An 18,118-nucleotide genomic window follows, 5' to 3' on the forward strand; every position below is an offset into this window, starting at 1 on the left:
TATTTTTTACTTAATTCTGAAAAAAATACATTTTTAGAGGGTTAATTAAGGCCCATTCACACCAAGGACAACTGTAACAATAGTTACATTTTTAATAATCGTTACCACAACTACAACGATAATAACAAGAACGATGTTGGAATTTCAAAGAGACTTTGATTCATCATCTCATGGCCTACTTTTAATTTACAATCTGACGCATAACCTTTGCGTGGCCGCACTTACACTCCCAGCCGCATGAGGCCAGTATTATTATTTACATGAGGTAAAATTTTCCGCTTTCTCATTTTGTCAACTGTCATGGCTTCCATATTACCGTAATACCCAAAATATATGAGACCTTATAATATAGGTTAACATTTCTCCTCAGTGATAATGTGCTAAATAAAGTTTTTTTCCCCTAAGATTACTATTGGTGCATTAAACGATCATTTAAATTATCTTCCATGAAAGACGTTAAACAAACATGCATATTTGCCATTTTTACGTCAAAAATAGAAATGTAATCAAAATAAGTGCGCTCGTTTTAGACACTTTACGGTCAAGCATTTGAGGCTGTAATGCGTCCAGTGCGAGTGTGTGCAGCGCCCCTGGCCTCGAATGAAACACACTGGATCATCAGCAGCAGCAGCTTTCATTGAGGGGAAACAGAGAAAGAAGTGGCTGTCAGAGACTTCAAGTGGACTGTATTTCAGGAGCGGGGGCCAAAAAACCAGGCGGGCAAGCGTGTGTCTAGGCAAGAAGGCAAATTGTGTTTAGCCAGAGATGACGGAGGTTAGCGAGATATTGATGTCGGTTCTGTCTACGATTCGGGTTCCGAGGCCCGGAGATCGTGTTCACAAAGACGAGTGCGCCTTCTCATTCGCCAGCCCGGTGAGTTCAGCAGACTGCACAGTCATCGCGCACTTTCGGGATTTATTTATTTATTTAACGTTATTTGCATAAGGTTGATGTTTTGCTTTTGTCTTCTTACCAGCTGTGATATACCGGGATGTTTGCTAACTAGCGCTCATTTAGTGCTCAAGTTTTCCTTCATTAGGTCACGACTCTCGCGAGTCATCATTGCACTGTTGACTCTGCACTCTTTGGTTACATCTCGACTAAGCCATTCGTTTTGTGTAACTTTAAATGACCCGATTATATATAACTTTAGCTAGCTGTGAGCTAGTTATACCGCTTTCTTGAGCTAGTAGCTGCAAAGTTTCTTATCTTGAGATGCCTGTGCTTCTGTATCATGCGCGTGAATGTTATTTTGTGGTGTGCGCGTGAGACCGCCTCATTGTGCGCGTGGTGCTGCTGACCAACAGTATTTTATTATAACAGTTATTTTCAATTATTTCAGGAGAGTGAGGGAGGCTTGTATGTCTGTATGAACAGCTTTCTCGGCTATGGAAGTACGCACGTAGACCGACACCACGCCAAAACCGGTCAGAGAGCTTACCTGCACATCACCAGGACCCGGAAAACACAGGTAAGCACAGAAACACATAATTCAGTTTATGAACAGTAATGTATGATTTGAGTACATGTTCAGAAATCTTTAAAGTATCCATTCTCCAAACGTAATTTTAAAAGAAGAAAATAAAATGGATTGATGTCAAACAGGTTTCCCTAACACTCCTGTCTTTCATTGGCCAGACAAACAGAGTCCCGCCCCCAGACTCGCGCCATTGGTTTAGCCAGTGTTGCGGTTTCACGCTGGGTGGGACAAAGCAATTATTCATGTTAAACATTTGGATTAGGAAGTAAAAAATCATATTCATTTTCTCCTTAGCCAAATTGATTTTGAATGATAATTTAATAACATTAAAGACAGACTTATTGTGAGTTACAAGGTTGTTAATCAATGATATATTGAAGCCATTTGTTGAAACCATTAGCCTAGATTTTTAACTAATTTGTTTAACGGTGGAATTCCTGTTGAAGAAAGAAGAAATCTCCACCAATCAGGGAATCGTGACAAGCAAATCATGCAGAAACCGCTCTCCGTGATGATTGCCCACATCAATAAAGCACTGCAAATGTTGTAAAAGTCAATCTCCAACACTCTCAAAATAATACAATATTTATATGCTTAATATACATATTTAGCTATGAAAGTAAATAAATTGCCTCTATGTAATTAACATTTATAATTTGCAATGCTTTATGGGATTGTAGTTCTATAAAGCCACTACTTTCTAAATGCATGTTATATATCTAATCAAGAACAATGCATGCCTATGTTTTGTTTAAAAAAAGTTTTGACCTAGTGTTTAATGAAAATAGCATGTCCTTCCTGTGAAAATAACAGGCTTTTCTGCAAGTTCATCTGCCTCCACTTTTGAATGCAACACCCACATCTTAAAAACCACATAAACCAATGCATAGAACCTATATATATATATGTTCTGTTACACTCAGCTATGTATCACAATACTTAATTTAAGATCTGTCCCTACTTCCGTTTCATTGCGACTTTAATTACTCTACACAGTCTTGTACCTTTTGTCTTTTTGTCTGATTTTCAAATACTTTTTTGCTTCATATCATGTTTTTTTTTTCATGCTTCAAATAATTTTTGCTTCATATAATGTTGTGATCACCTTGTAGCTGGTTGGTTTAATTAATGGCTTATAACTCTTAAATTAAGACTAAAAAAAAAATCACAATAGGAAAATTTAATGGAAAAAATAATGTAACTAAGGCTGCAAAACATACACAACATGTTGCTTATTTAAGTCTCTGCATATTAATATGGTATATAGGATAAATTATTTTAATGAAAAGCATACTTTAATTTTAATTCACTGTAGTTGATGTGCGACTCGTCAGGTCATTGCTTTTGAACTAAGCAAATATGAATTGTACAACCAAGTTTTGTAGTGTCACGTTTCTTGTGCTGTTCTTCTGGCAAATATAGACTAATCTTGTCTGTCTATCAGAAGGAGGAAGATCCCAATGCTGGATCCGGTGATCCTCCAAAAAAGAAGCCCACAAGACTGGCCATTGGTAAGCACCTGTTTTCTTTCCCCCCCTCAGTGTTTGCTTAATATTTTAGTACATGCTATTTTTTATTGTCAGTAAGCTTATTTTATGAAACATAAGAGGATGTAAAGCTTTCATGTTTTTCTCGTAGGAATTGAGGGAGGGTTTGATGTTGATCAGGAGCAATATGAGGAAGAAGTCAAGGTGGTTCTGTTCCCAGACCGGCAGGAAGTGACGTCGGATGATCTAGCCTCCATGCCAGATGTCGTTCGGGAGAGGGTGAATATCATTTTATATTACTGTATTTTTTAACATTATTTTTCACTATTTAATAATAACAGACTTGTGGATGGCATGTTCAATTTCTTATTAAGCTGTGATACTCAGTTTATAGACTGTTGACTTTTTATTTATTCACCAAATATAATGCTATGTAGTCATAATTAAGTGTAAGCTGAATTTTCTAACTATCATTCACTGTGTCATTTGTCATTCTCTCTTGCAGGTGTCTCTGTCGATGGCGGGGCTGCAGGCAGCAGACTCTGTGTCACACGCTCTGCAGGTGCAGCAGTGGGACGGTGAAGTGCGACAGGAGTCAAAATACGCAGCTGAACTTAAACAACTCGACAATGGGGTCAAAATTCCTCCGAGGTATACACACGTGCAAATGTTGTTGACACATTTGATATGTACTGTAGGGCTGCAACAACGAATCGATAAAAATCGATTATTAAAATAGTTGGCAACGAATTTCATTATCGATTCGTTGTGTCGCGCGACACGGAGATGTAAAAAAAATTTGTGCGTATATTCTGTGCTATTGTTAAGCCCCACAAAAGGTACAAAAACATTATAAAGCATCATAAAGTTGTCCTGCACTATATCATAAGTGTTCGGAAGCCATTATATAGTATAATGTGAGATAGAAATGAATATTTAAGTCATTAAATTCAAGATCACGTACACTTTTCCCTCCGCTGCGGCTGTCAGTCATTCTCCATTCAGCATCTGACAGCGCGTCGCGTTCGGTTACGACAGTCAACACGATGAAAAACTCTCTCCAAGATGATTCAAAGTTACTATAATTCTACTTGATCTGTAGATAAAGGTCCATGGTTTTGCATTAAACAACTTTATCTTGCTGGACTTTATTGCTGCATCATGTTACCGGGTTTCTCTCAACACAGGAGTCAGAGCACTATAATTGTTCTTCACGCGCACAGTAACTGACATTTAAAACTGTTAAAAGAAAATGCTCAATAAACTATTGCATAGATAGATAGATACTGTATAATACACTACGCATCAATATGCCTTTCCTTTGTGATTTGAACTTTTCAATGCGGACTCGAAGCGCTGCGCGCTGTGACTCGTGTTGCTTCAAGCGCATCACTCTGCGCTCGGGATGCGCATAAGCGCTGTGTGCCGCACTGTATTGGGGCCTTTCATATCATAATACAGCGACGCAATGAACGATTATTAATAGCCTTTCTAGTTCTGTACTATCCATCATTTCGCTGCCTCATTAAACCGATGTGCTATACATTTAAAACATGTCTCAATTTTATAGTAGGCTATAAAATAATTTATCTTTTTGATTTTTGTTATCTTGTTTTTCATGAATGTATTTTACAACAATACAAAGAGCAATGTGTAACGTTTTACCAGATTTAGTGTTACACTTATTCTAATATTTGTTCCTCACTAAATGTTTTTTCATGTTCAGATTTAATACAATTATTGTGCACTTGTGATTTTTCTAGACTAAATTGTATGCTTAATTATCCACTATTCTAGTTTTTAATAGCATTTATGGTCTTTTTTTTAATGAAGTTGTCTGTATTAAGTAGATTGTGTTTAACACACAAAATAGTGATTATCAGTTCAACAAACATAGTTCTAGAAATTCTACTTGATTTAAAAAAAAAACTGCCCTGGTATCGGTATTGGTCGATACTCAGGATTTTTGGTATCGGATCGGTTCTGAAAAAATGGTATCGGTGCATCCTATAAGGAGCGACCTGTTTGTGCACTTTCTGAAGATTTTTTTGCACTGTGAATTTGCACTGTCAGTTCTGTTTTTGAATAAAGGGTTGGGAATGAATGCTTTTAAAAAAAAAAAATTAATCCGATTAATCGAAAAAATAATCGACAGATTAATCGATTATTAAAATAATCGTTAGTTGCAGCCCTAATGTACTGCTAAGCTTTGAGAATATGATCCCAGATAAATTTACAGTAATTGATTGTTTGCATTTAGATGCTCCTATCTTTCTTTTAGTGGTTGGAAGTGCGAGGTTTGTGATCTCCAGGAGAACATCTGGATGAATCTGACAGATGGGAAGGTTTTGTGTGGGCGGAGGTATTTTGATGGATCAGGAGGAAATAACCACGCCCTCTTGCACTACCAGCAGACTGGATACCCATTGGCTGTCAAACTGGGCACAATAACACCGGACGGAGCAGGTGAGATTGTCACGCAAAATCTACTGGAATCTAATGAAATCATGTTGTTGTTGAATATCTCAAGCCAGTTGAAGGGAGAGTTCACCCTAAAATGAAGATTAAACGGCAGTAAATAGCGACCAGCATCAAGCTTTTTAAAACCTAAGTATCACAGAATGATCCCATGTGATATGTGCCATATGTTTTTGAAAGAAGTCTCAAGGCTGCATTTATTTATAAAAATAAAATTGTAAAATATAGTTACATTTCAAAACATCTTTCCATATATTTAAAAATATATTTTATTTCTGTGATGGCAAAGCTGAATTTTCAGCATCATTACTCCAGTCTTCAATCACATGATCCTTCAGAAATTGAAGGATCAAGTGCTTATTAATGTTATCATCAATGTTGAAAACAGTTGTGCTGCTTAATATTTTTGTGAAAATCAAGTTTTTCAAGATTCTTTGATGAATATAAAGGAAAAAAACATTTAATTAAAATGGAAGGAATTTTTGTTTTATCACCAATGTATTTATTCTCTCTTTTGATCAATTTACAATGTTCTTTGCTGTCAAAAGAACTGACTGACTGATTGTGTGCTGTGTCTGTCTTTGCAGATGTCTATTCATATGATGAAGATGATATGGTTTTAGATTCTAAGCTTCCAGAACACCTTTCTCACTTTGGCATCGATATGATGACTATGGAAAAGGTACATTCATTCCAAAAACCTCTGCAAGATGGGATTTCATTCTTAAAGTGCTTAAAGGTCCCATTATATGGGGTTATTTTATTATTTTATAATGTTTCCTGGGTTGCCCTTATATTTTTAGTATGTTTTTTAGATCAAAAATAGTCACAATTTAGAAAGGCATTTTTCCTAGCCTGATTTTAGCCTCTGATTTGAACGCTCTGTTTGAAGGGGCGTCTGGTGTGAGATTCAGTGTAACCGGCCACTGCTGTGATTGGCTGACATGCTTGCATATGAAATAGCTATTTATTACATGTGAAACTCTCTCGATTTTTTTTACTACAGTTATTATACGTTTTTACTATTAAAGTTATCGAGATAAACGAATCGTGAGAAGTTTTTAAAGTATTTAGCGATCTAGAGCAGGCAAAGCAGAGAAAGAGGAGGTAACATTTCTCCTTATAACGTCATGAGGAGATTCAAGATCAGCCCGTTTGAGTTTCCATTTTCTCAAAGGCAGAGAAAGATAGCAAAAGCTCGATTTACACCGATTTAAATTTCTAGAAACTTGGGGACCATATCCTGTATATGGGGGAACTCTATATTAATGTTAAAAAACCTCAGTAAGTGAAAATTTCATGTCATGGGTCCTTTAAGAAGCTGTTAAAAAAAAAAGCTGGTGTTAAAGTGTGTTCCTCCTCCCTCTATGTCAGACGGAAAGAACCATGACTGAGCTGGAGATCGCAGTGAACCAGCGTGTGGGAGAGTGGGAGGTGATTCAGGAGTCAGGCACCACTTTGAGGCCCATGTGGGGCCCGGGGCTCACCGGCATGAAGAACCTGGGAAACAGCTGCTACCTCAACTCTGTCATGCAAGTGCTCTTCACCATCCCAGACTTCCAGACCAAGTTAGTGTTTTTCAGAGTGCTTTTGAGAATGTGTGGGATTTTAGTGTTTTTACCATGTCTACCGTTTAAAAGATGAAATACTTTTATTCAGCAAGGACACATTAAAAGTGACAGTAAATACATTTATAATGTTACAAACAATTTCTATTTCATATAAATGCTGTTCTTTTGAACTTTTTATTAATCAAAGAATCCTGAACTGAATACTGTTTTCAACATTGATAATCAGAAATGTTACTTGAGCACCAAATCAGCATTTTAGAATGATTTCTGAAGGATCATGTGACACTGAAGAGTAATGATGCTGAAAATTTTAATTTACCATCACAGGAATATATTACATTTTAAAATATATTAAAATAGAAAAACATTATTTTAAATCGTAATAATATTTCACAATATTATATTATATTTTGTAATTGTATTTGTATTAAATAAATGCAGCCATAATAGACTTATTTTGAAAACATAAAAAAAATCTTACAGACCCCAAAGTTTTGAATGGTAGTGTATGTGTATTAGATATGGATGTTTTATATATTTTTGTTCCTATATTAACTATTGAAATAAAATTAAGTCTCTAAATGCATCTTTTGTTCCTCTCACTCTTTGATTTGTCAGATACGTTTCCAACATTGACAAGGTCTTTGCTGAGGCGCCCAGTGACCCTACCCAGGACTTTAAGACTCAAGTGTGAGTACCTGACCCACAAACCTTTAAAATATTGGTGTGTTTAGTGATTGTTCACCCCAAAATCTTTTGGAACAACTTGAAGTTAAAGGAGAACTCCGGTCAATTTTAACATTGAGCTCAATTTTTTGTAAATTTGGAGTGCTGTCAATACAGAGAACAACGACAAAAATCGGTGTTGCCTACACCGTGTTATCCTATTTTTAAAATTTGCACCCTATTGACTTGAATGGGGCAAGTTTTAAACCTGCTTTTAGCCTCTTAACATCCTTAATGTTTCATTACAAGTGTCCAGCCATGTTGAGTGATTCCTTCAGAGTGAACACGAGTGAATCTGACTGCAGTACATGTGAAAGATATGAATAAAAATGATGTTATATCAGCCAGCGCACATACCTGTATTTAGTTCCTGTTTTCGGTCGAAGTCCAAAGTAGTCGATTGTCGAGTTCACGCGCGTGATCTAAGTAACTAAACCTATGCGCTTCAACTCGACAATCGACTACTTTGGACTTCGACCGAAAACAGGAACTAAATACAGGTATGTGCGCTGGCTGATATAACATCATTTTTATTCATATCTTTCACATCTACTGCAGTCAGATTCACTCGTGTTCACTCTGAAGGAATCATCTAACATGGCTGGGCACTTGTAATGAAACATTAAGGATGTTAAGAGGCTAAAAGCAGGTTTAAAACTTGCCCCATTCAAGTCAATAGGGTGCATATTTTAAAAAGAGGATAACACGGTGTAGGCAACACCGATTTTTGTCGTTGTTCTCTGTATTGACAGCACTCCAAATTTACAAAAAATTGAGCTCAATGTTAAAATTGACCGGAGTTCTCCTTTAAGTAAATGATGACAGAATGTTAATTTTTGGCTGAACTATCCCTTTAATCTCATATATCCAGCAGAGGTCACTATACATCTTTTCTCTCTGCTACCTGAATGAAAGCAGGGGGAAAAAAACATGAACATCTGCTTACATCCTACAAAAAAAAATTATTTCAAAAGGTTAAACACTACAGCAATTGATGAAGTAACCACCAAAAATGTTCTCTTTCTTCCTTCCTTTTCACTATTTAATATCAGAGCAAAGCTGGGCTATGGCCTTCTGTCAGGAGAGTACTCTAAGCCGGCCCCGGACCCCGGAGATGACCCCAGTGCCTCCACCGAACCCAGGGTACACACACACACACCGCTTAACAATTCTAATTCACTGGGTCTCATTCAGGAAAGATGAGCAGAATTTATGTGCAAATCCTTCATACATTTTTTTCGAATGAAATGTCATTGTGTTTATGTTCAGTTGTTGAGATAAGCCATTCATAAATTATTTTGTTTGTACAGGGTGACCAGGTTGGGATAGCACCTCGCATGTTCAAAGCTCTGGTTGGACGAGGCCACCCTGAGTTCTCGACCAATCGGCAGCAGGATGCGCAGGAGTTTCTTCTTCACTTTATAAATATGGTGGAGGTAAGGATGACTTTCTCCTGCTGTCTTTGTTTTTCTCTATTTGTGCATTTGCTCAATTCAGCTTTTCTTTACGTTGGCCAGAGGAACTGTCGGTCTGGCATGAATCCCTCAGAAGCTTTCCGCTTCCTGGTGGAAGAGAAGATCGTATGCCAGCAGTCACAAAAGGCCAAGTATACGCAACGAGTGGACTACATTGTCCAGCTGCCCGTTCCCATGGACCAGGCAACTAATATGGGTTAGACACTCATTGGAATGTAGTTTACTTACTGGAAAGACTGGATAAAATAATAATAGAATGCTTCTGTGTATCCATTCCATTTTATCCTTCCTCTCATTTATCATCTTCTCTTTCCTGTTTATCAGAGGAGCTTCAAGAAGCAGAGCGTCGCCGTGATGAGGCGGAGTCATCTGGAGCCCCTCCCCCTGCTGTGACACGTGCTCAAATCCCATTTGCTGCCTGTTTGGCTGCTCTCAGCGAACCAGAAACACTCACAGATTTTTGGAGCTCTGCAGTGCAGGCCAAAACCACTGCCACAAAGTAATAATAATATTAATTTACTTTTCAGTCAGTCTTTGGGTTTCTTCTGTGTGTTTATATGTCTTTGTTTCTAGGACCACTCGCTTTGCTTCATTTCCTGACCATCTTGTTATCCAAATCAAGAAATTTACTTTTGGCCTGGATTGGGTTCCTAAAAAACTAGGTGAATTATCTCTCTCTCTCTCTCTGTATATTATTTATATATATTTGGCTATGTTTGATACTATAACACAGAGGTCTTCAACCCTGTTCCTGTGTTTTCAGGCTGCTGGGTAGTAGGTCCCCAGGAGCAGAGTTGAAGACCTCTGCTATAACATGTTCATTCTGTACAAATAAATCTATGGTAGGGATGCTCATATTGACGATTTAACCGTTAACCGAAAGTAAAAATTTTGACCGATTAATACTATCAGTTAAACTGTTTAAAAGTAAAAAAATAAATATATATTTTTTAGCTTTTTTTGTTGTTCTTTTGTTTGCTGCATGGTTAAAAAAATAGTAGATAGCCTATATTTGTTAACTACGCGGTATTAAAATAAAGCAGTAGTGCAAGTACAATGCAATAGGCTATCACTTGCGAAGCAAACATCCACAAGCAAATGAAAGGCGCTTTCCGAAGTTGGCCACTCTAGCGATACGTTATCTCTGTATTCCCGGGACATCTAGCCATTGGAGACCCCGATTAACCCCACATCATGTAGACATGTTACTTATTTTTAAATAAGAACTAGACAAGCTGTGGATTGAGGTAGGTCTGCTATTTTTATTTGACGAAAAAACGTAGTTTGATGAGGGAAAAACCCTGTTTTTCCAAAGCTTCAACCTGATTCATTGTTTTCTTCTTAATTTGTTAATTATTTAAGTTTAAAAAATATATTTAGTGTAGGCCTATTTTAGTTTTTTTAAATATATATATATATTGTTTCATTCTGTTCTTCTCAGTTGTCACTGTCAGAAATGCTGCAGGTGCGCGATCATTTGATGTGGATCCAGGTTCTGTTGTTGATCTGTTCTGCTGCTGCTGTTTGCTCGTTAAAATAAACCTGTGATCTTTTTTCTTTTTTTCTTTTTTTAACGGGTCACAAATACTCGTTAATTTTATTTTTACTTAATGCCAATTCAATATTATAATTTTATCAGTTAACGGTTAATAATCGGATAACGAGCGGCGGTTGTTGGTCGGGAAAATTAGCCGAAATGAGCATCCCTAATCTATGGTCTTGGTTGACAGCCATAGTTTGAAGACTAATATACTCTTGTCATCATTTTGTTAGATGTGAGCATTGACGTTCCTGACACGCTGGATCTGAGTGCGCTCCGTGCCATGGGACAGCAGCCAGGGGAGGAGCTTCTGCCAGAGGTGGCCCCGCCTCCTCTCATGACCCCCGATGTGGAGGTTAAAGGTATCCTGGGTTCCCACGGCAACGAGGAGGACGACTCTCTCTACTCCCCACTGCTGTGTCAGTCTGTCTTTTCTCCTCTTTCCGACTGCATCTGTCCTCACTTGAGCCTGTCTTTCATTCTTTTTCCTTTGCTTTCTTTTTTTTTTGTCTTTTGTTCGTTACAATACAATCATTTGCTTTAGTTCAAGATAAACACTTTTTTTTTTAAATGTGGTGCTCTGTATACATGATGTATCATACAGCCTCAGTATTTAATTTTCAATTAAATGGAATTTGTCTTGGATTTAAGCATTGGTTAAACTTTTTTCAATTTTATTTTGATTAGCAGTCAGTCTGTAATGATTCCTTGTATCAAAAGCTGTGTGTAGACCAATCTCTCTCTCTCTGTCTCTGTCTGTCTCTCAGCTCCGGTGTTGGATGACTCCACAGTGTCTCAGCTCTGTGAGATGGGTTTTCCGCTGGAAGCTTGCCGGAAGGCTGTGTACTACACGGGCAACACTGGCATCGACGCTGCTATGAACTGGGTGATGGGGCACATGGACGACCCTGGTAAATACATTCATCAATGAGTGTCAGCTGTGACTAGGATTTAAAGCAGTATGCAGATTTAGAGTAATAATTCTCTGTGTGTGATTTATTTTTTTCTGCAGATTTTTCCGCACCTTTAGTGTTGCCTGGCTCTAGTTCTGCTCCTGGCACAACACCCACTGAGAGTGTACCCGAGGAACACCTTGCAACCATCGTTTCTATGGGCTTCAGTCGAGACCAGGCCACTCGTGCTCTCAGAGCTACGGTGAGAGGCAAAAATATATTGATGCATAGATCTGATTTTTTACAACATTGTTTTATAGATAAACCTACTTATAGCTGCTTTGTACGTAATCTGTTTCCTCAAATATGGTACGCTTTGGTGTCCCTTTTACTTTTTTAAAATAATTATTAGATATGTTTGAAAATATTAGGGGTGGCCCCGAATAGTCGAAGATTCGATGCTTCGATAGGAGGAGCCTGATTCGACCACCAATCTCAAGGTCGAATCTTCGCAGAGCTGTTATGAAACGAGGATCATGCCACTTTGGCTATTATGAGGGTGCTCAATGTCTGATTTAACTACCGGTTTTCTGTCAATACGTTCTCAAGCCTATTATGATAATGCTGTAGATAAAAATGTGCAAAGAAGCTTTTAATAAATATTTTTTAACATGGGTGAATACATCCAAACACACCCTGTGACAGATTTAAGTTTCACTTTCGATCCGTGACCAACAGAGGACCGTCTTGGCTGCAGGGATTTCAATCTTTAACAATGGGATAAGAAAATCTAAAGTGTGGATGCACACCTTCAGAAAGGATATTCTCCAAGGCTGGATTTAGCATCAGGAAAACCATTAACGCACTTCTGCCGGTCAACCTTAACAAGTTGGTTTTCCTCGGGACATTCTAAAATGCTTAACGTGAAAAAAGCTTTTAAAAGGCACTTTATTGTGGCTTAATGTATGTACACAGTACACACCTTATTAAGAAACCATACTATGTGCAGATAAGCGGATGAACCCAGAATATGAACGCAATTCGTTCGGATTTTCTCCAGTCATTGTTAAAAAACAAGCTAACAAAACTTGCAAATTAACATTAGTGAAGCGGCCAGAGGGATCGTTCTGCCACCACCTAAGCTCCGCCTACAAAAAAAGGTCACCATGTTTACTAACACAAAATTGGTCTATTGTACTGAACAATTAATAATATACAAAAATACACTGTTTGGGGGCGGTTATATTTAAAAAAACATTTTTTTTGCAAATGTTTATGCTCACCAAGGCTGCATTTATTTGATGAACAATTGTACAAAAAAAAGGTAATATCATGAAATATTCATTTTTATGTGTTGCAAAGCTGAATTTTCAACAAGAAATACTCCAGTGAATTCACATGATCCATCAGAAATCATTCTTATATGTTGATTTGGTGCTTAGGAAACATTTCTTATTATTATCAATTAGGACTCCCCTCGACTAAAGATTTTTCTAGTCGACAAGTAGTCGTTCATTTAAACGATTAGTTGACTAAGTACGCATTTATATTAGGGCTGTCAAAGTTAACGCGTTAATTAGGCGTTAACGCAACATCATATTAACGGCACTAATTATTTTAACGCGCGATTAACGCAGCGCGTATTTTCAGTTTGACCCGTGACCCATCCCTAGTTGGAGAAATGGAGATACACAGTGTTGCCAACTTAGCGACATTGCAGACCCCTTTAGCGATTTTTATTTATTTATTTTTTTTTTTTTTTTTTTTTCTCTTCAATAAAGCGCCCAAACCCTTTAGTTTCTGAGAATCGCCGGTACTCTCCCAGCACGCGCACACCTCTCTCGCTCGCTCGCTCTGCGTCTCACGCCGTAGAGAGGAGCAGCGCTTTAATTCAGTTAAACACAGATATTATGTTGCTTCTCTATTTTACATGCACTTATAGCAGAAATCACAACAGAGATATTGTCTTTATCTTATGTGTATTTGATTTCATCAGACGACGGCTCGATTATCAGGTTTGTTGTGCAGATTAACATCTTGGAAGGGAGAGCTGGTTATGTTTAATGGGTCGCGTTTCAGTCACTATTTCATATTCATTCCGTTGTTTGACAACAGAAACAGTAAAATATACCAATGAAAACAGTTTTATTGAGAATTTAGCTTCATCAAAATGGGCACAGAGAGAGACAAACTAATGTAGTAATAAATAATAAATGTACATTTAGCATTTTCAGAAGAGCTGCCCTGTCATGCCAAAATCTAAACATGTTTGTTTTAGTAAATTGCTCAGTGCAAAGAAAGAGAAGTAATGGGAACCTGGTATTTCTTTATTCTTTCTTCATGTGTCTAATAGACATGAACAAGTTCTTTGAAAAACATCTATGACCTTTGAAACATGTCTCGTCTTTATAATCTATGTTGACTATGGTTTCAATAATAAACATACATTTGCATAAAGCATCCATATTTATCCATGCCCATAATGATTAGAGTATTATACAAACTTGAAAAGTATTAATTTAAGGTACATTTAGAACAAATAAAAAATGTGCGATTAATCGCGAGTTAACTCCTGGCAAGCATGCGATTAATCGCGATTAAATTTTTTAATCGATTGACAGCCCTAGTTTATATTAATAATCCATAACTCATAATAACAAGCCTTTAATTGCCTATATATTACTAATCAGCACTGAATCGCACGCATAATGCGTGCCACCACGCACCGGCAAACGTAATGATTATGAGTGTATTATGACTCTGATACCATCTTCGCAGTAGTGGACGTGCGTAGCTGCCTATATGCACGTTTCATAAGGATGTTTCATAAGGATGTACATAAATGAACCAATTAAGATGGAAAATAAATATTCTCAGATTAAGTAGATATTCAAGCTTTCTGTGAATATATTTCTCATGTCTGTGAGGCAAGTATACACTTGTTTTTGTTCGTTTTGAGTTTTTGTTGTTTTGTGACTTGACTGAGACCAAGATGGCAGAAAGGACATCCTGAATGTTTTCATTATTTTACAAAAGCAAGTTTTGTTGTTCTTGTGAGTTTACAGAAATAAATGTAGACCCTTTAAAGTCTGTATTACTCTTATCTGTATGACTGAAACTGAGTATTTTAAGTTAAATGCAAGTGATGGCACCGGCGCCTGTATGTAATGCAGTAAGCGGCTCTCCACACAAACACCTATGCATCTAATAATAGTGCACAATTATCTAGGTTAACATTAGAGCGAGTGGACTTAAGTTGCTACTACTTGCATGTTTCAAATAAGCCATATTTGATGTCGATGAATGATAAGCGAATGTTTTGATTTCCAGACTGCATGATTTCGTCACTTCCTGTGGAAGGTTTTTTTTTTTTTTTGCGGCTAACAGACTAATAAAATGTTGGTCTACGAGCCCTCTTCTAGTCGACTAACAGTTAGGTGGCAGCCCTATTATCAATGTTGAAAACAGTTTTTCAACATTTTAAATGCTAGCTGTTTTTGTGGAACTACCTATATATTTTTTCAGGATTCTTTGTGGAGTAGAACTATTTTTTTTTTGTTTAAAATGGAAATATTTTGTTACTTTATAAATGTCTTTAATGTCACTTTTGGTCAATTTAATGTGCCAGTGCTGACTAAAATAATTAATTTTGTTCACCAAAAAAATCTTGCAGACCCCAAACTTTTTAACAGTTTGTGAACTGATTTTTTCCCCCTCATGGTTAATTAAATTACCAAAAGCATAACATTGTCCCCAATTTTGCATACAACCTAGTTACCACATTGTTTTTACCTCACTACCATAAATATAACATTCCTTTTAATTTGTAACACCAAATAAATAACATCACTTAGATTGTCTAGTTAAAGGGATATGGGATATTCAGAAGAAAGAAACTGTATGAGTTTCTTCTGTTGAACACAAAAGATATTTTGAAGAATGGCTACTGTCAGGTTACCAACGTTCTTCATTTAAAGGTAGGGTTGGTAATCCTGTTCAGAAACATTTTTTTATATACTGGGTGAAATGGTCCTTCCATTCTGATAGTAGTCAATACATTATGTGTTCAGAAAAAGGAATGAAACAAATCTGACCTCTGTAGCAGCTGTAGGACAGTAAAAACTCTGACCAATCACTGCCATTCGGTGCGAATGTAAAGAACCAATCAGATGCCTTCATGTCTCGTGCCCGAGCACCACTGCGTGCACAGCAGTGATGCACGGGTCAATGTATAAACAACCCGCACCCGACCGACGTTTTCAACTAACCCGCCCGCAACTCGGAGCGCAAAAAAAAAGAAAGAAAATATTGTACCCGACCCGCGTTTGTTTAAAGTAGCTATAGTAAATGCTCATCGCGTCATGGGCCATAGACTGAGGAACTAGGGGTGCGCATTTTTCTGAATGCTGTATGATATCGCCTAGTGTTTTGTAATAAAGGCTTGATTTATTCATTTATTTCGTTTCATTTTCTTAACAATTAAGATGCTGCATGTGTTTATCCAGTCTAATCGACGTGTGCGTCTCTCCCCGGACTTTCCCAACAAAAATCCCGCCCCCTCTCAGCAAATAGGCTACATAAAACTGACATTACTGAGCTATATGCGTTTAAAAGTAGCCTATTAAAATGGCACAATGGCATTGCTCAGTTCAACGCGTTGGGAAATCGGGCATTTTGTCCCGCGTCAGCTTTTATTCAAAAGTTAATAACGCGCTCAACATTCAAAAGGTAAATAAGGATTTCCCACTGTCATCTGCAGACTGCTCGTGCGTCATCCTCGCGCATTCAGACAATAAAGTGTAGACCTGTGTATTTCATAGAACATTGTGTCTAGTACTATATAAATTACAAAGGTAAACGACCCGACCGACCGCGACCCGAATATCATTAAAAATACTTTTGGATGACTCGTAACCGCGGGTAACCGCAGGCACCCGCTCATTTTGGATCAACCCGCGCATCACTGGTAGGTACATGCAGCTGACTCCAAATGTGGATGCGCGTTCATGTTTGTGGGGGGGCGTAGCTTTGGACGGAGCACTGACAGGAGGGGGCGGAGCTTTAAATGCTACTTTCACTTTCAAATCTGGCTAGCTCTCCAACATTACCTACTCTAGCTTTAATATCATCTTTTTTTTTTTTCTTGGGTGAACAATCCCTTTCATGTAAAAAAAAAAGAAATGCACACAAAATCACACAAATCGGGGTCTTACATTTTGGTAATAGGTTACAAAAACTGCTAACCGAAAATAAAACCGTCAGTTTGTGATGAATGCTTTGCTCTTTCTTTCACAGGCCATTTGTTATTTCTTTCTTTTAAGAGATTCAACCCCATATTTTGTCAATTTCTGTGTTTGTAGAATAATGTTCTAGAGCGTGCTGTGGACTGGATCTTCTCTCATCTGGATGATCTGGAGTCCATGGATGTGTCTGAGGGTGGACGCTCAGAGGGAGGAAGTGAAGCCAGTCGGGAACCTCCTCCAGGACCACGTGTCCGTGATGGACCAGGAAGTAAGTGTGTTTGTGTGGCATTTATTGATTTATTTTATTAAATATTATGCTCTCTTCTAATGATTCAAATCTTTCCCATCCTTTTGTTCTGAAGAGTATGAGCTGTTTGCGTTCATCAGTCACATGGGATCGAGCACAATGTGTGGTCATTATGTCTGCCACATCAAGAAGGACCATCAGTGAGTGAAGTTCTCTCTCCATCAGTGGACTCCAATCCCTTTATTATTATTATTATTATTATTATTCATATGCAGCTCTTGTAATGCAATATCATCTTCTCAGTGATTTTTATATCCAGTGTCTGTCTTTGTTTCTTTCAGGTGGGTAATCTTTAATGATCAGAAAGTTTGTGCCTCTGAGAAACCACCTAAGGACCTGGGCTACCTGTACTTTTACAGGAGAGTGGTGGAATAAAGTAGACTAGAATAGTATCTTTCTCTCTCTTTCACCCAGACACACACTCACACACTTCTCTATCTGATCTACTGGAAAAGTAGGCGACAGACTCCTGCTTCTGAACTGATGCGCCATTTAATAAGTCAAAGCACTTCTCCATCGAATTGATTCACTACCGAGAGAAACCAGACGTAATAAAATGGAAGAAAAAAAAAAAGAGATGTAGGATGTGCGGATTAGAGTGTTCTTACTCGAAACGCCCATATGTTGTTCAACGCCTTACCACACACACTAGTCTCCTTCGTGCCTCCCCCTGATTGGATTGTGACTATTGTGACATCATTGCTTCTAGAGCTAAGCTCCACCTTCCTTCCCTTTATGTGTTCCAGAATGTTTCTGCAAAATGTTTAATGACAAGTAAATATCACTAAATCACAAAAAACAGCTAAATATTATATATTGGAATTTTAAATTAAAAAAGAAAAAAATTAATGCAAAAGGTATCGTGCGGTTTCACTTTTTTCCTTATGGTTTGTTCTCCTTTTTTGGGGGAGGAAAGAA

At 37.6% G+C, this 18,118-nt stretch overlaps 1 protein-coding gene across 4 annotated transcripts; it reads left to right on the top strand.

Annotated features, from left to right (window-relative positions):
- The first annotated feature begins 532 nt into the window (after positions 1–532).
- Positions 533–17,999, top strand: usp5 (ubiquitin specific peptidase 5 (isopeptidase T)). 4 transcript variants are annotated; one of them, XM_079625422.1, is made up of 20 exons: positions 533–873; positions 1,343–1,471; positions 2,925–2,991; positions 3,119–3,246; positions 3,473–3,618; positions 5,249–5,433; positions 6,033–6,127; positions 6,820–7,013; positions 7,635–7,706; positions 8,795–8,885; positions 9,053–9,178; positions 9,260–9,413; positions 9,542–9,716; positions 9,791–9,879; positions 10,991–11,176; positions 11,525–11,668; positions 11,770–11,912; positions 17,011–17,161; positions 17,256–17,340; positions 17,482–17,999. In XM_079625422.1, the coding sequence occupies exons 1-20, from the start codon at positions 766–768 to the stop codon at positions 17,573–17,575; spliced, it is 2,562 nt and encodes an 853-aa protein (XP_079481548.1). In that variant the 5' UTR covers positions 533–765; the 3' UTR covers positions 17,576–17,999. The 4 variants fall into 4 exon arrangements, with proteins under 4 accessions (XP_079481548.1, XP_079481550.1, XP_079481547.1 ...); XM_079625424.1 differs by having other exon boundaries at positions 543–873; positions 10,991–11,119; XM_079625421.1 differs by having other exon boundaries at positions 544–873; positions 5,228–5,433.
- The last annotated feature ends 119 nt before the right edge of the window (positions 18,000–18,118 follow it).

The sequence above is a fragment of the Phoxinus phoxinus genome (assembly GCF_949152265.1).
Source record: "Phoxinus phoxinus genome assembly, chromosome: 10".
Lineage (NCBI taxonomy): Eukaryota > Metazoa > Chordata > Actinopteri > Cypriniformes > Leuciscidae > Phoxinus > Phoxinus phoxinus.

What these genes read in the sequence shown, in the direction of transcription:
- usp5 (XM_079625421.1), top strand. Translation starts at nt 766, where the DNA reads ATGACGGAGGTTAGCGAGATATTGATGTCGGTTCTGTCTACGATTCGG. An exon ending in ACTTTATAAATATGGTGGAG is followed by an intron (nt 9,179 to 9,259) that starts GTAAGGATGACT and finishes TACGTTGGCCAG; the next exon opens with AGGAACTGTCGGTCTGGCAT. An exon ending in CTCGTGCTCTCAGAGCTACG is followed by an intron (nt 11,913 to 17,010) that starts GTGAGAGGCAAA and finishes CTGTGTTTGTAG; the next exon opens with AATAATGTTCTAGAGCGTGC.